Genomic DNA, 19,668 nt, shown 5'->3' on the forward strand with positions numbered 1-19,668 from the left:
GACCTGTAAGCCAGACCTTGACCAAGATTTTGTTTACTACCTTGGTCTCATCTCCCCCACTCTGACAGGGATACCAGGATGATACGTCCAGTCTCTGAGTATCAATTGATTCTGATGCTGGGTCTAACACTCCTTGAACTGTCTGGCTTCTTCCTTCCCTGGTGTACAGTTATCTGAGCAAAATGGCCGTAGGCCCCTTGGGGGAAGGACAGGGCCACCGTGACCATTTTTGCTGGTGATAATGTTGCAGGGCCCGTCCTCCTGCCTTCTGGCCACCTCTTCAGGCAGTGGATTTCAGACCAGTAACTTGTCAGGCCTGGAGCCGGGCAAGGGATCATGAGTGTTTGCTGGAGCAGCCTACCTTCAGCCTCTTGGTTATCCAGTCTTGATCACTTCCGTTGGTACAAACTAAGGTAGTACTCTTATCAGCTACCCATTTTTTTTGTACCTAAGGACACTGTGTTGTGAAAACCACTTCCATGACTCTTTGTGGGTTATATCCCCTTGGCTGCCACTTCCGTCTTGCAATAATGATAATTGTGTGACCTGGCTTCTTATGATGAGCCCCATCATCTGGCCTCTCTTGTTTCAGAGTCCTGTCATCCCTGCTGCTGTAACCGCCTCTCTTACAATCAGCCCTGGCCTGCAGAGGAGGCCACCACCGATCGTCCTAGTGACGCTGGTGCCCCTTCACGAGCACATTCCTTTTGGCCTTGGTCAATGGCGTGTCCTCTGGGCCTTCCCATGGAATATGATTATCTGATAATATTTTTCAGTCATAGATACTATATCCATCCCAATGTACCCATTTCCTTGAATCTCTGAATTCCTTCCTCCTCTGTCGGTCACTGCAGTTTTGGTATTTTCACTTTACTCAGCACGGGCCATCGCTTTTTCATGCCTTTAGGAGATGTCTTAGTAGGGAGTTCTCAGCATCTCCTGACATCCTTGAATCCTGAATGCTCCCAAGTCAGTAAACTCTTCTCTAATTAGCTGTATGTTCTGTTCCTTTTGATCGAGCACTCCCAGCATCTGGTCGTGTGTGGACTCCTGCTGCCGGCACGTGCTGGTGCCAGCTGGTTCTTACAGTTCCTTTGGGATGTTATGTCTCCTCTCAGCACCTTCCCAGCTGTAAAATGTGAAACCAGTTATGCTGTGAAATGACCCTAATTACGGGTCTGTTGTGAGGTCGGGTGCCGGAGAGTGAGGACAATGTTGCCTTCAGGGGCTTTCGTTGTCTTCAGACGGGTGAGTGCTTGCTCTTAATAGACAAGGATGGGCCACCTCTGAAGAGGCAGAAGGGTTAGAGGCGTCTGAGGAGTCAGAACCTGTATGTCTCATCCCGGGTTTTCATATCCCTGACCTTGGCATAACAGACCTGCCTTGGTTGACTGTTAATTAGCCTTTAAGGTCCACCCACTCGGACAGGAAAGCCCTGGGCTTGGTCCTGGCACTCTCTGACCTCTCACTGCAGGTGGTAAGAGCCTCTGTGTGTGCAATAGCAGGCTTTCACATCTGGCTTCTAGCTGCCTTTCCTTCTCCTCTGCTGCTGCATTTCTGTAGAGCAGTGGTTCTCTTAAGTGCAGCTCTCCAACTAGTATCAGCATCACCTGGGGCCTTGTTAGAAATGCAGATTCTCAGCCTGCCTCAGCTGCTGACTTAGAAACTTCTGGGCGTGGGGAGCAAGCAATCTGAGATCACACTAAAGTTTGAAGAGCATGGTAAGGCATCAGTAGCCGCCCATCCCATTATCCCTACAGCTACCCGTCTCTCATAGTTTTAAACACCTGGTGCATTGCACCTGCTTCCACTGGTACAGTCTCCCAATTCAGCATCTTTGAAAGTTTCAATTGGTGTGTTATCTGGTGCCAGGGGCTGTGTGCTCCACCAGCCACCATGATGGGTTCCTTTCTGCCAGTTGGATGGTGAGTGATTCAGCTCCAAAACCCTATCTCATCTCCTGCTTTCTTGGATCACTTCTGGTGCCAACTGTCACACGTTGGATTCTCCCAAAGCAGATGCTAAGATGAAGTTTGGGGTGCATGTTTCTTAGGGATCTTCACCTGTGAGAGGAAGAGGATATTAGCAGCATCGGATAGACGGATTAGTCTAACTATGAGTCAGCTCCAGCAAAGCCCCTGTCAACCTGGTGCTGACCCAAGGAATGAGTATTGCCCATTCAAGTCGGGCTGGGGGGCTGGGCCTTTGTACCTCTGCCTCGCTCAGTACATGCCTGACGTCAGGTGAGGGACCTCTGCCGTTGACACAGATCCTGAAGGAGCCGACAGCTGGAGACTGCTGTCCATGCTCTTCACAGTAGGCAGCAAGTCCTTCCCTGAAAGATGGTCTGGGTCACCCATCGTTGTGTCTGTCACCGCGTACCCAGTGATTCCACTGATGCTTCTGTTGCTCGCTGTTTCCCTTTTCCCGTCTCAAGCTCTCTGCATATTCTGCCCACCACCTCTGTGCTTCCTGCATTTCTGGTTCCCTCTATTTTTATTCAGCATATTTAACCCTTTCACTTTTTTCCCCTTCCTATTATAACCTACTGCTGTTACTTCTGAGATTATTTTTCTTGTTTTCTGGTTTTGTCTTTGTTGTTTTTTCAGTTTATTGAGAGGTTAGCCAAAGGTCAATTATTATGTTATTTTAAATGAAAGGAAGATAGTCATGGAAATTCAGATCTAGAGAGATCTATATGTTGTATTGTACATGAGTTGGTGGGTTGAATGCCAGTGACCAGCAGCCCATTTTTGTCTCTCTAGTAATGGTAAAGTGAATACTGTCCTTCCCTTCCAGTTTGTGAAGGAACACACATACAACCTCTTTTGTCAGATGCGAATCTAGAAAATACAGTCTATTTTTAAATAACAGTATTTTGCTGCTTTACTCTTAAACTCATTTTTATTTTTCCCCTCAGGCCATCAAGCCCTGTCGTCCTATGACCAACAATGCTGGCAGACTTTTCCACTATCGAATTACAGTCTCACCTCCTACAAACTTTTTAGTGAGTTCCTAACAAAATCAGGTTTCATTTGTTTAAAAATGTAGTAAATAGGTTCTATGTGTGTACATAGGTTAAAATGTGAATTGGTTAAATATGGATTCAGTTCTTAAATGTTCTTTCTTTTAAAAACATTTTATTTTTATGCCAATAAAATTGACCTTTATCATAATGACTTTTAGTTTTGGCTTCCTCTCATTATACTACTTTCTGTATCTTTTTTCATTTATATTGTTGGTACCACATAATAGCCAGTGAATTATGGAGAGCTTGTTCGTTGGAGCTATGGAGTTGGAAGAATGCAGAGAACGCTTGTGCATCTCTTAAAAATCAGCTAATAGCTTATGTATTATCTATATATTATGACCATAAGTATTGCATATATGACAGTGATAATAATACCTAATGTTTGTTGACTATGGTACTAGGCACCATTCTAAGTATTTGACATGTATTAAGTTATTTCACACAAAAAAATCGATGAAGTAGGTATTATTATCCCCACTATGCAGGTGGGGCAGTCGTCCATGTTTTACAGATAAGGTTAAGCCGCTTGCTCTAGATTATTCAGGCAATAAGTGGCACAGTGAGGACTTGAGCCTGGGCAGACTGACTTCTCGGTGCATGGCTGTATGCCATTCCACTGTGCCATACTGCCTTTTCACAGTACAAAATTAATTAATTCTGGTTACTTTTTTAATTAAGAGATTTCAGTTTCAAAATTAGATTATTAATATTTTAACAACTTTATTGACATATAATTAATATACCATAAAACTCACCCATTTAAAGTATATATTTCATGATATTTAGTCTTTTCACAGAATTGTGAAACCATCACCTCAATCTAATTTTAGAACATTTTCATCATCTCCCAAAGAAACCCTGTACTTATTAGCAGTCAATTCTTTCCCACCCCACAGCCTTCAGAAACTACTAAGGTACTCTCTGTCTTTATCATTTGCCTATTCTAGATATTTCATATGAATGGAATCATAGAATATGTGATCTTTTGGCTTCTTCCACTTACCATAATGTTTTCAAGATTAATCCATGTTGTAGTATGTAACTTCATTCCTTTTTACGGCCAAGTAATATTCCACTGTATGGACATACTGTATTTTATTTATCCATTCATCAGTTGATGAACATTTGTGTGGTATCCACTTTGGGGCTATTATAATAATGCTGCTGTGAATGTTTGTGTACAAGTTTTTGTGTGGATGTATGTTTTCCTTTCCCTTGAGTATAAATGTAGGACTAGAGTTGCTGTGTTGTATGGTAACTATATGTTTAATATTTGGAGGAACTACCAAACTGTTTTCCCAAGTGGCTGTACCATTATCATTTCACTAGAAGTTCTTTCATAATATTTAATTTAGACCAGCTTTGTTGAGTTATTCAAATGGGAAGTAACAGTAATATTGGAAAAACAAATAATACGCATTTGGATATTCTTTATTTCCCCCCCCCAAGTTCTTCGTGTGTGTGTGTGTGTGTGTGTGTGTGTGTATATAAATGTTTAGAAGAATAATGTTCAATACCTATGTAAAAAAACATGTCTTTTAGGTTTCCAATCTTGATAATTTGTTCCATGTTTAGCATTTAGGATTAAAAATGGTGGGCTATAAGAATGGCGTAAAGAAGAGAATCTCTTATGCTTAGGTATATTTGTATATTTTAATTAGATTCAATTTGCAGGTAATTAAGATCTTTGACATTATGCAGGAATTGATTTGTTACAGTGTTTAATGGGTTGGCTTCTCCTTGGAGGGCCTGGGAATGGAGCTGTGAGGGGATGAGCCTCCGGCACCTTGAGTCTTTTCAGAGCCTTCCAGGCTGTTGCTAGTTTTGACTGTTGTGATGCTGAGTCTTCTCCACTTGCTTTGATTCAACTGTGCCATTATGTTGTTCTTGTTAGAGCTTCTGTTAGTTCAGAAATATAGCTTAGTAAGAACAGGACTGATAGTATTGTGGGATTAAATAAAACAAGTTCCTAGAAAATAAAGCCATGTAGCTAGCCTTTTTTTTCTTTATGGCACCCATAATAAACATTCTTGATTGTCTAGTATATAAATATTACTGAAGCTAGAGAGTTCCACCAAGCAGGAGAATTCTAGCTAGAATTAATCCTCTGTGTAAAGTTTCTCCCTGGTGTTTGGGAAGACGTTAACAGAAGTTCATACATTTCACCTATTGGTTGCTTTGTGTGTCCTGATGGGTTTCTGCACATGCAAATCATGTCATTTTTTCATACTTTGTGTTTCTGTTTGCTTTCAGACTGACAGGCCAACTGTTATCGAATATGATGATCATGAGTATATCTTTGAAGGATTTTCTATGTTTGCACACGCCCCCCTGACCAATGTAAGTATATGCTGATCAGCTGGCTTTCTCCTTCCCTGAGCCCCCTTCCTTCCCTTCACTCTTTCTTTCTAAAAGTCAAAGGAAATTTCTTTTAATCTGACTTCTAAGTAACAATTACTTTGCACCCCTCTACCTGAGCTGCAGGAAGTCAGCGGCAGTGTGTGTCAGGTGGCAATGTGACATCTGTGCTCATGAGTCACAGGTTTGGTCCACATTAAATGGTGTAAGTAAACATGTGTCAGAATAACATTTTGAGAGTGTGAAAGATTGAAAAAGAAGGATAAACTGTGGAGTAATGTGTCAAAGCTATTTTGGGTTTGGTGTCCTTCAAAAGAAAGTTGGAAAGTTTTAAGGAGAAGCTATTATTTAGTCTCTGAGCAATAGGTAAAGAAACAGAGCTTGTTCAGGACATCTGGAGCCTGAATTAACTTCATACATTTTTGTGCTTTTGAATCCCAGAAATATGTCTTCTTTAAGACACTCTGACATACAGATCCATGATATTATATAGGTATTGGTAATCGATTTGTTGGTAATCGGTTCAAATGGAAGTTCTGTATTTGTAAGTCAAAATCTTTCTGTCTCAAAGCTGGCAGTCATGGGAATTGTCTTACTTATTCTGTGTTCCAGTTGGACGTAGAGTGGAATTCACTGGCGGCTCAGGCAGGGAGTGTAGACGTATACTTGAGCCAGTCTAGATGCTGCTATAGAACTTACTGAATTACAGCTATGGTGTATGTACATCAAAGTAGAATGTTCTTTAATCCTTTCTGGTTTGGTTAAAAGAAATTACATCTGCAGTTTGAGAAGTTATTTTAGTACTGTTTACTTAAACTGTGAAATTCTGTTCCATTGGAGAGTAAAGAAAAAATCTTTGCCTAATCTTGCTCCTTTCAATTATTATTTTTTATTAGCAGACATGATTCTATAGTAGTGATACTAATGTAAAACAGATTGTTTTCTTAATGAGATTTTCTTTATGCTACAGTATATTTTATCCTAGAGAATCTTTTTTTTGAGAAGATGATTACACTGTAAATGTAAAAATAAAATCATTTGATAATACACATCACATCTATCTCTAGGGTGGACCATAATATAAAAAGGACTTCTTTTTTTGTTGAGGTATAATTGACACATAATGTTATTAGTTTCAGGTGTACAACATAATAATTTGATATTTGTATATATTGTGAAATGATCACCACGATAAGTCTAATTAACATCCATCATCATACATACTTACAAAGTTTTAAATTGGACTACTCTTTTTTTTTAAATTGAAGTATAGTTGATTTACAGTGTTGTGTTAATTTCTGCTGTACAGCAAAGTGACTCAGTTATATGCTGTAATCATTCTTTTTTTATATTCTTTTCCATTATGGTTTATCCCAGAAGATTAGATATAGTTCCCTGTGCTATACAGTAGGACCTTGTTGTTCATCCATTCTATATGTAATAGTTTGCATCTACTAACCCCAAACTCCCAGTCCATCCCTCTCCCTCCCCCCTCCCCCTTGTCAACCACAAGTCTGCTCTCCATGTCTGTGAATCTGTTTCTGTATTGTAGATAGGTTCATTTATGCCACATTTTAGATTCCACATATAAGTGATATCATATGGTATTTGTCTTTCTCTTTCTGACTTACTTCACTTAGTATGATAATCTCTAGTTGCATCTGTGTTGCTGCAGACAGCATTATTTCATTCTTTTTTATGACTGAGTAGCGTTACATTGTATATATGTACCATATCTTCTTTATCCATTCATCTGTCAATGGACATTTAGGTTGTTTGGACTATTCTTAAACAATCTTTATGAAGAGACACTGGGAAGTTTTTGAATTTTGAAGGTTTCTTATTTTATTATTTTTTAAAATGTCTCAATTAGGCACTCAAACCCTTTGTTACACCAAATCTCATAGTCTTAGAGTTGAAAAGGCCTTCAGAAGTCATCTAGTCCAACTCCCCCCTACATAATACGTTTCTCTTTTTTTTTCCTCAGCAGGCTTGCAAATACAAATAATTAGTTACCATGAAAATATTTAAAAATTATCTGTCTTATCTATTAATTCCCTACAAGTAATACAGATCTCATTTTAACTTTTAGGATCACCTTAAAGAAGGAAAGAAGTGTGACTTCAGAGAGGGTTTAAACCTTAGTGAATTCTACTTACTAGCTGTATGATTTGACATTTCAATTTTTATAAACCCTGATTTTCTCATCTGTAAAACAGACGTTATTAGTTGTGGCAGTCTTACTGGTTTTTGTAAAAAAATAAATGAGATGACAAATGAAAAGTGTTTATCATGATGTTTAATATACAATACATATTGGCACTAATTATTTTGGATAAGATGTCAGGCAGATGTGGATTTGAGTCTTTCTTCTAATTCTTTTTTTTTTTTTAACTGATTCTCCATATTTATGTGACTTTGGAAGATGATTCTTTGAGCTTTATTAAAGTTCCTCAGCACAAGGTTTGGCACTGAGAGGCCGCTAGTGCGAAATTAATTGCAGTTGTTACTGTTGTTGTAAAAGATAGGACTGAAAAATTCCTGGCTTCAGAGTATATTTTTTATAAATATTCAAGTTCTCAAAACTTGAGAACTTAACTCTGTAATGAGAAGATAAGCCCCATCATTTATGTTAGAGATGTTGATAAAATAAATCGAGTTTTAAGCTGAGTGTTGTACAGTTCATAGGAATTACATCCATCAAAGGCCTCTTGAATTTGAAATAGCCTCCCAAGAAAAAGAATTATTAAATCGCTTTACTGTTCTGATTCATTTTTTTGCTAGAGAGAGCTCATCAGCAAGAAGGGCATGCAAATGATGGTAATGTGAGAATCTCAATCCAGTCTAGTACCAACAAGTTCTCTTAAGGTCTTCTTGAATTGAAGTGGATTGAAAGCCTTGTTGGCTAAGTATAGAGCATTGTGGGAAAATTTTGTCCTTTTATGTAGTACATTTGCTGTTACTTATAACACCTCATGTTATTAGGGACTTTGACAACATAACTAAAATTACCTAGATATATGTATTACATGCATAATATTTTATCCCGTCCTCAAAAGCACAAGGCAGCACCATGATCATTTCCCTGCTGCTTTCCATTTCCAGTGGACTCGCTGCCCTGGATTTAGTCTTTCAGTTCCTGGAAGTAGTAGAGTTAGAATGTAGAAGTTTAGGGAGGGTTTTTTCGTTGGTTTCTGGGAGGATGAGATAAGAGTTAGTGTCAAATCAGCATTCAAACGTGTTTTAAGAAATGGTAGTGGGCATTTATATTATTTGATTGGCCAACTGAGTTCTCAATCCACTGAGTTCCCAATATGTAGGAAAATGACAAGTCTCTTTGAGTCTTAGAGAGAGATGAAAGTTCGCGTAGAAAAGGAGATTCTGCCTTTCCAAATTTGTGTGTCTGAGAAGGGCTCTAGTGGTACAGGTAAGAGCCCCAAAGAAAATACAGTGTGTATAAGAAAAGAGGTCAAAGAAGGAATCCCCCAAAAGTGATTTTAGTTGAAATAATGTGGGGAAAGGACTGAATTTGCATAAATCATCCAGCAGAGTTGCTGTTGCACATGGTAAAAGGAGTAAAGTTTATACTTTTGCTCTTTTTCTTGCCTCTGGACTATTCCCAAGGGCTCTGGTCCTTTTCTCTCCTGGATACACTCCCCTAGTAATGCAATGTCACGCACAGTTTTTCCTCCCATGCATGTTCTGACATTGATATTTATAGCTGTGACGTATGGCTCTGTGCTCCACACTCACATTTCAGATTGCCTGTTGGACATACCTACCTTGATGTTCCCTCAGGTACCTCACCCTTAACCTGTGCGAAACTGAACTCATCATCTTCTCTGCGTACTGAGTTTGAGGAACTCAGGGGACACCCTATGAAATTCTTCGTATTAATGCCATCGTGAGCTATCTGGTCCCTTAGGCCAGAAACCTAGAAATTATCCTCTATTCTTTGTCCTCTTTCACTTCCACATCAGAACAGTCACTGTATATTTCAGTCACATCTCCTGTGTTTAAATTCTTCTCCCTCCTTTTTGATCTTTTGTTCATTTGGCTTCTGAACTGTTTGTTAGACTCCATTCTGGTCTTCTGGTCTCTTGCCTTGTTCCCCTACAAGCCATTCCCACCCTGTTTACATAGCATCCCATCCATGTAAACTGTGATAGTCTCTCACTTAAAGTACTTGAATGACTTCTTGTTGCCATAAGGATAGCTCTGAATCCTTAACATGGTTTTTAAGATCTGCATAATATAGTTCATACTTTCCTTTCTAGAATTTTCTTACATCTCTGTCTCCATGCATTTCACTTCTGAAGAGCTAAATGACCTGCCCTTCTCCCAGCTCCCTTTTCTCTGTCTTGCTAGAAACTAAACACCTGTTCTTCCCCAGTTAATTTTCGGGATGACCTGGAAAATCCCTTCCCATCTTTGAAGACTCAACTCAAATGTTACCTCCTCTTTGGTTCTTTTGTACTTTATACTATTTTGTTTGCTTATTTGTTTTTTAAATGCACTTATAAGTTACACTGTATCATATTCTGTTTATGCTTGTTTACATGCCTTTTTTTCTCTTCTAGATCCCTACCTTTTTATTTTTTACACCTTTATTGGAGTATAATTGCTTTACAATGTTGTGTTAGTTTCCACTGTACAACAAAGTGAATCAGCTATATGCATACATATATCCCCATATCTCTTCCCTCTTGAGCCTCCCTCCCACCCTCCCTATCCCACCCCTCTAGGTGGTCACAAAGCACCGAGCTGATCTCCCTGTGCTATGCGGCTGCTTCCCACTAGCTATCTATTTTACATTTGGTAGTGTATATATGTCCATGCCACTCTCCCACTTTGTCCCAGCTTACCCCTCCCCCTCCCTGTGTCCTCAAGTCCATTCTCTACATCTGTGTCTTTATTCCTGCCCTGCCACTAGGTTCACCAGTACCATTTTAAAATTTTTTTTTATTTTAAATTTTTTATTTATTTTTAAAATTTTATTTATACTTATTTTTGGCTGAGTTGCGTCTTTGTTGCTGCACGCGGGCGTTCTCTAGTTGCTGTGAGTGGGGGCTACTCTTCCTTGCGGTGCGCAGGCTTCTCATTGCGGTGGCTTCTTGTTGTGGAGCACAGGCTCTAGGCACGTGGGCTTCAGTAGTTGTGGCACGTGGGCTCAGTAGTTGTAGCTCATGGGCTCTAGAGCGCAGGCTCAGTAGTTGTGGCGCACGGGCTTAGTTGCTCTGTGGCATGTGCGATCTTCCCGGACCAGGGCTCGAACCCGTGTACCCTGCATTGGCAGGCAGATTCTTAACCACTGTGCCACCAGGGAAGCCCAGTACCATTCTGTTAGATTCCATATATATGCATTAGCATATGGTGTTTCTTTTTCTCTTTCTGACTTACTTCACTCTGTATGACCGACTCTAGGTCCATCCACCTCACTATAAATAACTCAATTTTGTTCCTTTTTATGGCTGAGTAATATTCCATCGTATATATGTGCCACATCTTCTTTAACCATTCATCTGTCGATGGACACTTAGGTTGCTTCCATGTCCTGGCTATTGTAAATAGTGCTGCAGTGAACATTGTGGCACATGACTCTTTTTTTTTTTTTTTTTTTTTTTTGCGGTACGCGGGCCTCTCACTGCTGTGGCCTCTCCCGTTGCAGAGCACAGGCTCCGGACGTGCAGGCTCAGTGGTCATGGCTCACGGGCCCAGCTGCTCCGCAGCACGTGGGATCTTCCCAGACCGGGGCATGAACCCGTGTCCCCTGCATCGGCAGACGGACTCTCAACCACTGCGCCACCAGGGAAGCCCGCATAACTCTTTTTGATTTATAGTTTTCTCAGGGTATATTCCTAGTAGTGGGATTGCTGGGTCATATGGTAGTTCTATTTTTAGTTTTTTAAGGAACCTCCATACTGTTCTCCATAGTGGCTGTATCAATTTATATTCTCACCAACAGTGCAAGAGGGTTTCCTTTTCTCCACACTCTCTCCAGCATTTATTTGTAGATTTTTTGAAGATGGCCATTCTGACTAGTGTGAGGCGATACCTCATTGTAGTTTTGATTTGCATTTCTCTAATGATTAGTGATGTTGAGCATCTTTTCATGTGTTTGTTGGCCATCTGTATATCTTCTTTGGAGAAATGTCTATTTAGGTCTTCTGCCTCTTTTTGGATTGGGTTATTTGTTTTTTTTGATATTGAGCTGCATGAGCTGCTTGTATATTTTGGAGATTAATCCTTTGTCAGTTGCTCCGTTTGCAAATATTTTCTCCCATTCTGAGGGTTGTCTTTTGGTCTTGTTTATGGTTTCCTTTGCTGTGCAAAAGCTTGGAAGTTTCATTAGGTCCCATTTGTTTATTTTTGTTTTTATTTCCATTACTCTAGGAGGTGGGTCAAAAAGGAGCTTGCTGTGATTTATGTCGTAGGAGTTCTGCCTTTGTTTTCCTCTAAGAGTTTGATAGTGTCTGGCCTTACATTTAGGTCTTTAATCCATTTTGAGTTTATTTTTGTATATGGTGTTAGGGAGTGTTCTAATTTCATTCTTTTACATGAAGCTGTCCAGTCTTCCCAGCACCACTTATTGAAGAGGCTGTCTTTTCTCCATTGTATATTCCCCTCCCCCTCCCTGTGTCCTCAAGTCCATTCTCTACGTCTGTGTCTGTATTCCTGCCCTGCCACTAGGTTCACCAGTACCATTTTTTAAGTTTTTTTTATTTTTTATTGATTTATTTATTTATTTTTAAAATTTTATTTATTTATTTTTGGCTGCGTTGGGTCTTCTTTGCTGTGCACAGGCTTTCTCTAGTTGCAGCAAATGCGGCGAGCGGGGACCACTCTTCATCGTGGCATGCAGGCTTCTCATCGCGGTGGCTCCTCTTGTTGCGGAGCATGGGCTCTAGGGCATATGCGCTTCAGTAGTTATGGCACACGGACTCAGTAGTTGTGGCTCAAGGGCTCTAAAGTGCAGGCTCAGTAGTTGTGGCACAGGGCTTTGTTGCTCCACAGCATGTGGGATCTTCCCAAACCAGGGCTCGAACCCATGTCCCCTGCATTGGCAGGCGGATTCTTAACCACTGCGCCACCAGGGAAGCCCTCTCCATTGTATATTCTTGCCTCCTTTGTCAAAGATAAGTTGACCATATGTGCGTGGGTTTATCTCTGGGCTTTCTGTTCTGTTCTGTTGATCTATATTTCTGTTTTTGTCCAGTACCATACTGTCTTGATTATTGTAGCTTTTTAGTATAGTCTGAAGTCAGGGAGCCTGGTTTCTCCAGCTCTGTTTTTCTTTCTCAAGATTGCTTTGGCTATTCGAGATCCCTACCTTTTTAAAAGGTAAGGGCTGTGACATATTTTAGAGTAACTGTGAATCTAACAGTTGTTAGCAAAGTATTTTAAAAATATGAATAATTGCACAAATTTGTAGCTCTCAAATATTTTTAAATGATTGTAGGAAGAAAGAAGAACTTAAAAATGATAGTGGCCTTAGCATGTCACTTCATCTGGTTTAGAACTCATTACCATGAGAAGGCTGAAAATGGATCTCTTATTAACGTTAATTATGAATTTCACTCAAATTAGCCACCATCCTAAAGAAAAAAAAGAAAGCACCTAAGAGCTAAACTTCATTTCTGAGAAAAAGATTTCCAGTAGATGGCATTATAGGACTATTTGCTTTTCTTACCATTCCTTTTGCTGGTGGAATTAAAATTTGTTTCTTTCTGATTGCTGTGGTTTGTAAAAACGATTACCTTTATATAAATTCGTCTTATGGACAGATCAAGGGGCCAGAAAAGCCCACTTAACACATCTCTAGGGCTTCTGAGTCTATTATTTTCCCCGGCTAGTCAGCCAAGCCACTGCATTAACCTCACACCCTTCCTTTCTCAGTCCTTCATTCATTCAAAAATATACTTAAAGAAAACCTATTAAATCTAGGCACTAGGCTAGTGTCTCATGATACATTGGTAAAGCAAGACAGATGTGGATTTATTTCATCTGAGCTTTCCTTCATTTTCACACATACCCTGAGTATTAGAACAGGAAATGAGAGGTGGATACCCAAGTGGCTTAGACCTGGGGTCTAGAGCAAGAATTTCTAAGTCACCAGCTACCTGCTTCCTTCGGCAAAATATCTGACGACTCTGCCTTCGTTTCCTCCACTGTACCCTGGGAAGAGTAGTTGTACCTGTCTCACAGGGCTGGTTACATGAGTGACAGTATGTGAAGCAGTAGAACAGTGCCTAGCTGAATAAGTGGTAGCTATTATTATTTTTATTACCATGATTGCTTTTGCTCCAGAGCCTGAGAGGCAGCATGAGTTGTGTCTACTACGATGACTTATGAATCTATAGCTGATGAATTGTCAGCCTGCTATCCCTGCTCTGCCTGAAGAGCCTGAAAGATTTTTAAAACCTGAGAAAAAGAAGTATTTAATTATGGTTTTATTAATTCTTTAGAGGCAATATATTTGGTTTTAATGAGTTCTTGTCATGTTTGTGTTGCTGCTGCTAATACAGTTAATTGAGCACCAACATTATGCAGGTTTCCTGTAGAGACTGGGCCAGCTGGGTTCTTGTCATTAAAATTCAGCAGTTGTGGTCAAGTTTCATGTGCAGTATTGTTAGCAGCTTAGATTAAGGTGAAACTTTCTCATTTGGTTCATGGCCTTCTGGGTTAGGTAGCAAACACATGTACAGGGTGAGCGCAGGAAGGTATTTTGAAACTGAACTTTTCCTCCTTATTATTGCAGATTCCACTGTGTAAAGTAATTAGATTCAACATAGACTACACGATTCATTTCATTGAGGAGATGATGCCTGAGGTAAGGGAAAAGATTATTTAACAGCTTGATGCAGCTTGCTCTTTTGTTTATTCCACACATGTCTTTAAAGCATTGAACTTGGCCAGGTCTGGCTTTTTGCCATAAGTATACCCTTAAAGTATTGTGTTCACTGTTGAAAGGACCAGTCAGATGTAGTCAGATGTAGCTTTAGGAATGAGGTTAAAATTCAGGTCGTTTTCCAACTTATTGACCTATTTTTGAACCCATTTCTCCTCCTGTTGCAGCTACTGATAGTAACTTTACATCTGTTTCTAGTTTGTTTTGGACAGGGGACAGCTTTTGGTTACTGGTCATTATCAGAGAGGAAATTAGAAAAGTGAAACTGAATCTGATAGCTGTTGGAATAATCTTATTCATTACCTCCAGTGACAAGATCAATGCTTGGTTCATTTTCCTTCTCATATATTTACACATTTTTCTTCCCATATATTTACATATTTTTTACTACGTATGCTCAGCAGCAGATTTATCTAAATATATGCAAGAGGCTTAAAATTCCAAAGCAAGATAAATGTGAATCTCAGAATGATTCATTGCCTGATCTTGAATTTAGTGCTGTCAACAAATCACACTAAGAAATAACAACTAGACAGCAAACAAGCTTGTGCACTTAACATTGTGTTGGAGTCGGGGTCGATTTCCTGAGCCCCTGGCTCCTCTTGCAAACCTCATTTAACGGTGCAGCTCTGTCGAGGGCAGCGGAGCACCCAGGGGGATTGATGAGCATGACACGCATGCTTAGTTTGCACCTATTTCATTCTGGGCAAGTCCTGTTAATTCCACCTGTCTTTCAAAGAGAATTGAAGAGAAAGGGCCGCCCCTTCATTCTTCAGCTTGGAAGGGCTTTTTTGCTTCCTTTTGATTTTTAAGGTCATAAGCCTTCATTTGCTATTGTAAAAGTTTATGACTTCTGGCATGATCTCACGCAGGGTGATTTATGAACCCCGAGCAAAACAAGTAGGAGGAAGAATTATGAGACAAGTCTCACTTGCAAATATATCATCTGTTAAGCTTGTTTACAGCAGAAATTTTGGTACAAGGTTCTGTAGTTTGTCTTAGTCCTGTATTTGCCTTCATTAAGAATTGGAACTTTTTTGGCACAGAGATCTTTGTTTATGGTAACTTTGTAATAATAGTGATTGTGGGTGTATTTGAGGGGTGGAGGTGAGCAGGGGTGGAGCGGGGGAGGTGCTGGGGACAAACCTATCAGACCTGGCTGCCCAGTGTGTGATTTGAATTAACAGAAAGTCCCTAGGAGATTCTGATATATTTTATAATTGGGTTAGAAAAATATGACGTAAAGGAGACTCTGATTTTTAAATTGCACATCATTTTATTTGTACATTGAGAAGGGCCAAGTTCACATTTTCTTAGGAATCCTAATGACACTATTGCCTACTTCATTAATGTTTCAAGCCAATGAACTATTATAGGACGGTGACCAAACTAGGAAATTACCTTGTTTTAGTACAGTTGCAATAGACACTTTTGAAAACACTTGACTAGAACAAGCTGAACCTTGTTAATACATGTTTGCAGTACTACAGTGATTTGATTTTGGTTTATTTTTCAGAATTTTTGTGTGAAAGGACTTGAACTCTTTTCATTATTCCTATTCAGAGATATTTTGGAATTGTATGACTGGAATCTTAAAGGTAAATAATAGGATTTAAAGAAAAGTGCAGTGCTTGTCGAAGAACGTTGTGGTATGTGTGAAAACTCTTATAAAAGTGGGGGGACATAGTTGAAATTCCTCGTACTTTTGAAATACCCAGGGAAAAGTTTATTATTCATAGAAGTGCGTGTTATCATTTGACATGAATAAGTTGTTATGGTCTCATTTTAATACAGTGGGACAGTGTCCATTACGGAAGATTACCATTAATTGTTACCTAACTGGTACCTCAGAAGATGGTATCAGTTATGTTGAGTGACTACCTTGGTTTATCTGCATTGGGGAAATCTCATTAGTTAATATTTTAAATCTATTGAACTTTACTGTAATAAACTTCTTCCAAGATGACAGTTTATTAAAACAGAACTTTAGTTAACCTTCGAAACACACACATACACTGTGAGCTACAGCAGTTCAAAACTTGATACTTGGTTCTTGGATAATAGTTCCCTCTTTTGGAAGTGCCTCTATGCCAGCAGACATTTATTTATTTTTAGAATAGTATATTGATGAATGGCTCTTCAAACCAAGTTTTTAATAGTATTTCTCTCTTTTTTTCCCCCAGTTGTATTGGTTAAAATGGAACGGAATGAAGACACAAGCATATTATATCATCCAATCGTTCATTTATAACAAAAATCTTTGTATCTTTGAATTTCTAAAACTAGTTTTACCATATATACCATATACCGTATATAACCTTGGGGCATTCATTCTCCTTTTTGAGTGGTCTCTTCCCTACAGTCTTCATGGAATGTTTGTGGCAGTTACCACATGATTGATTTAGCTATTGAGGAGAAAGGGGCGGTTTTCTTATATCCCTACTTCTGGTGGTATTTTTTTGTATTTATCATAAATCTCAGGAGTTAAGTTGCAATGTTTGTTTCCTAAGGTGGTTTTATTTATTTTTTCTTTCCTTTTCACTTGTTTGCTCTAGGTCCTTTGTTTGAAGACAGTCCTCCCTGCTGCCCAAGATTTCATTTCATGCCACGTTTTGTAAGATTTCTTCCAGGTAAATCTTTTGACTTGTCAGTGACCTGGTGAGATAGTGCATCTGAAAATAAGCCTGCCATTCTCCTTTCAGTCTTCAGGGACAACTTTCCCACCTCAGACACTTAATATCTACTTCTCAGGTCAGGCATGAAAATGTAAAATTATACATGTTGATTTGTACCCCTGCATAATTTACGGTAGCCCCAAGTTAGATGAGCAATGAGAAAATTGATTTATAAATTTTGAGAGTCTACTTGATAAAATATCATGCAAGTATTAAAATTAATATGGAAAAATGCATGTGGCTTAAAAAATGCATATAGTTAATTAGAAAACAATTATAGAATTTTATAAGCAATATGATTATAATTATGCTAAAAATTACTGCAGTAATAGTTGTAGTAAGATTAATATTATAGGTTTTTTTTTTCTCTTTTTTGACATATACTTTTATTCATTTGACAGTAAAAAAATAATTTATTGTCTCATGAAATTAAAAATATATAAGTAAATATATGACTTTTATGTTTTTAAAGCAATATTTTAACTATTTTAAAACTTTTGTCAAGAGGCTAGCTGTGAGCTATGGCATTGTATTTAGTGTTTTTTAAAATGGTTGGGTTTTTAATGAAATGTTTGGACGCCTTTTTGTTTGTAAAGTCTTCACCATCCTAAATGAATTCATCCCTGGAATCTCATTCCCATATCTCACTTTCTGGTGATATCCATCTATACTTCCACCCTCTCGTTCCCTTATTCCCTTTGCTTCTGCTTGACTCTTCTTTTTTCTACTTGTGCGCAGCCATCTTTCCTTGCTTTCTTAAGTCCTGTCCTCTGACTTCTGTCTCAGCTCTAGTGACCTCAGCCCCTTGTGCTAACCACCACCTTGCATGGAAATGTCATTTCAACCATTTGCCTTTTCTTCTCTGATGTTTGGGCCACTCAGTGATAACGGGAGAAAAAAAAATGGCTGCTGCGACAAAACTGTGGTTTATAATTTCAGCTGGGGAGCTTTTCAGCATGTAAGCTTTCTGCCCACGTTTACATATCAGCAGTTTCAGAAGTTCAGCCTCATGCTTGTGCTCTCCTCCTCGTGCCCCTTGTCCTCCTGGGGGCAGGACCCTTGCCTCCCTCATGCCTCAGAACCATCCCTTGAGCCTGTCAGATTCTGGGCCGTTCACAGCCTGGCTTTCCTTTGGTGCCCCACCTGCCTCTTACCTTGTCCCCACCCCGCTGCAGCTGCTGATGCCAGAGCCAGTCTGCAGAAGACCAAAAACAGTGGACATGCTTCAGTTGAGTCTCCTCCCTAATGTGGTACCTGGGCTCTTGTTCTGGTCTGCCTGCTGCACTCTCCTTACTTGCCTTCTGGCTCTCTGATTCGTCCTTTGTGGCTTTTGTTTCTTGTCTTTTCATTCTAGTTTAGCTTTTCCTCCAGATTTTGTCCATGCTACCCTTTCCTCAGTCCACTCAGTCACAATGGCTTATTTTTATTTTAGCATGGTGTTAATCATATTTTTAGTATTCTTAATGTTCATTTTGTTTGGAAAATGCATTCAAAAGATTTTCTCTTTTGGACATCTGGTTTTATTTCATTGAGAGGTCCTTTGTATTTTTTAAATATTTATTTATTTTTATTTATTTGTTTGGCTGCATCGGGTCTTAGTTCAGCCTGCCGGCTCTTTGCTGTGGCACACGGGCTTCTCTCTAGTTGTGGCACATGGGCTGTAGAACGTGAGGGCTCAGTAGTTGTGGCGCACGGGCTTAGTTGCCCTGAGGCATGTAGGATCTTAGTTCCCCGACCAGGAATTGAACCCACATTCCCTGCATTGGAAGGCGGATTCTTAACCGCTGGACCACCAGGGAAGTCCTGAGGTCCTTTTCTTCTTTTCAAGTGAATGCGTCTATGATTTTATAATGGAGGTTTAGCAGTAAACTTATTAGAAAATTGTGTTAGTTTGTTGAAAAGCCTTTCCTTTCTGTATCTGTCTGCCTGTAGGCATTTTATGACCAAACAAATCTCTAAGAGAAAGTGGACATTTTTTTTTTTGAAAGTGGACATTTAAAAAATCATCTTAAAGAAGAATCTTATGTCAGATATTTACTTCGTGGGATTTCAACTCTCACAAAATATTTCTTGTAACTGTATAGGGATAACACTTAGGTTGTCAAGAAGGGAAAGGTCTATTGACTTATTATTTTTTTTTTTTTTTTTGCTGTACGCGGGCCTCTCACTGTTGTGGCCTCTCCCGTTGAGGAGCACAGGCTCCGGACGCACAGGCTCAGCGGCCATGGCTCACGCGCCCAGCCGCTCCGCGGCATGTGGGATCTTCCCGGACCGGGGCACGAACCCGTGTCCCCCGCATCTGCAGGCGGACTCTCAACCACTGCGCCACCAGGGAAGCCCTATTGACTTATTTTTAAACAGGATTTACTTTTTCATTAGACTTCCTTTTGAAAATATACTTATTAAAAAAAACCCGGGACTTCCCTGGTGGCGCAGTGGTTAAGAATCCGCCTGCCAATGCAGGGGACACGGGTTCGATCCCTGGTCTGGGAAGATCCCACATGCTGCGGAGCAACTAAGCCCATGTGCCACAACTACTGAGCCTGTGCTCTAGAGCCCACGAGCCACAACTACTGAGCCCATGTGTCACAACTACTGAAGCCCGTGAGCCTGGAGCCCATGCTCTGCAACGGGAGAGGCCACCACAATGAGAGGCCCATGCACCGCAACGAAGAGTAGCCCCTGCTAGCCGCAAT

At 39.8% G+C, this 19,668-nt stretch overlaps 1 protein-coding gene across 6 annotated transcripts in view; it reads left to right on the plus strand.

Moving 5' to 3' along the window:
• DROSHA (drosha ribonuclease III) overlaps positions 1 to 19,668 on the plus strand; it is a 128,554-nt gene that overhangs the window by 26,222 nt on the left and 82,664 nt on the right. For all 6 annotated transcript variants that reach the window (XM_027092685.1, XM_027092682.1, XM_027092684.1 and 3 more), the window contains 5 exons: positions 2,921 to 3,007; positions 5,285 to 5,371; positions 14,148 to 14,219; positions 15,814 to 15,895; positions 16,853 to 16,927. In XM_027092685.1, the coding sequence (XP_026948486.1) occupies positions 2,921 to 3,007; positions 5,285 to 5,371; positions 14,148 to 14,219; positions 15,814 to 15,895; positions 16,853 to 16,927 (403 nt within the window). The remainder of the gene's footprint in view (positions 1 to 2,920; positions 3,008 to 5,284; positions 5,372 to 14,147; positions 14,220 to 15,813; positions 15,896 to 16,852; positions 16,928 to 19,668) is intronic.

This window comes from Aethalodelphis obliquidens, unplaced genomic scaffold (assembly GCF_003676395.1).
Source record: "Aethalodelphis obliquidens isolate GAN/ISIS:26980383/991018 unplaced genomic scaffold, ASM367639v1 scaffold80, whole genome shotgun sequence".
In the NCBI taxonomy this organism is placed as follows: domain Eukaryota; kingdom Metazoa; phylum Chordata; class Mammalia; order Artiodactyla; family Delphinidae; genus Aethalodelphis; species Aethalodelphis obliquidens.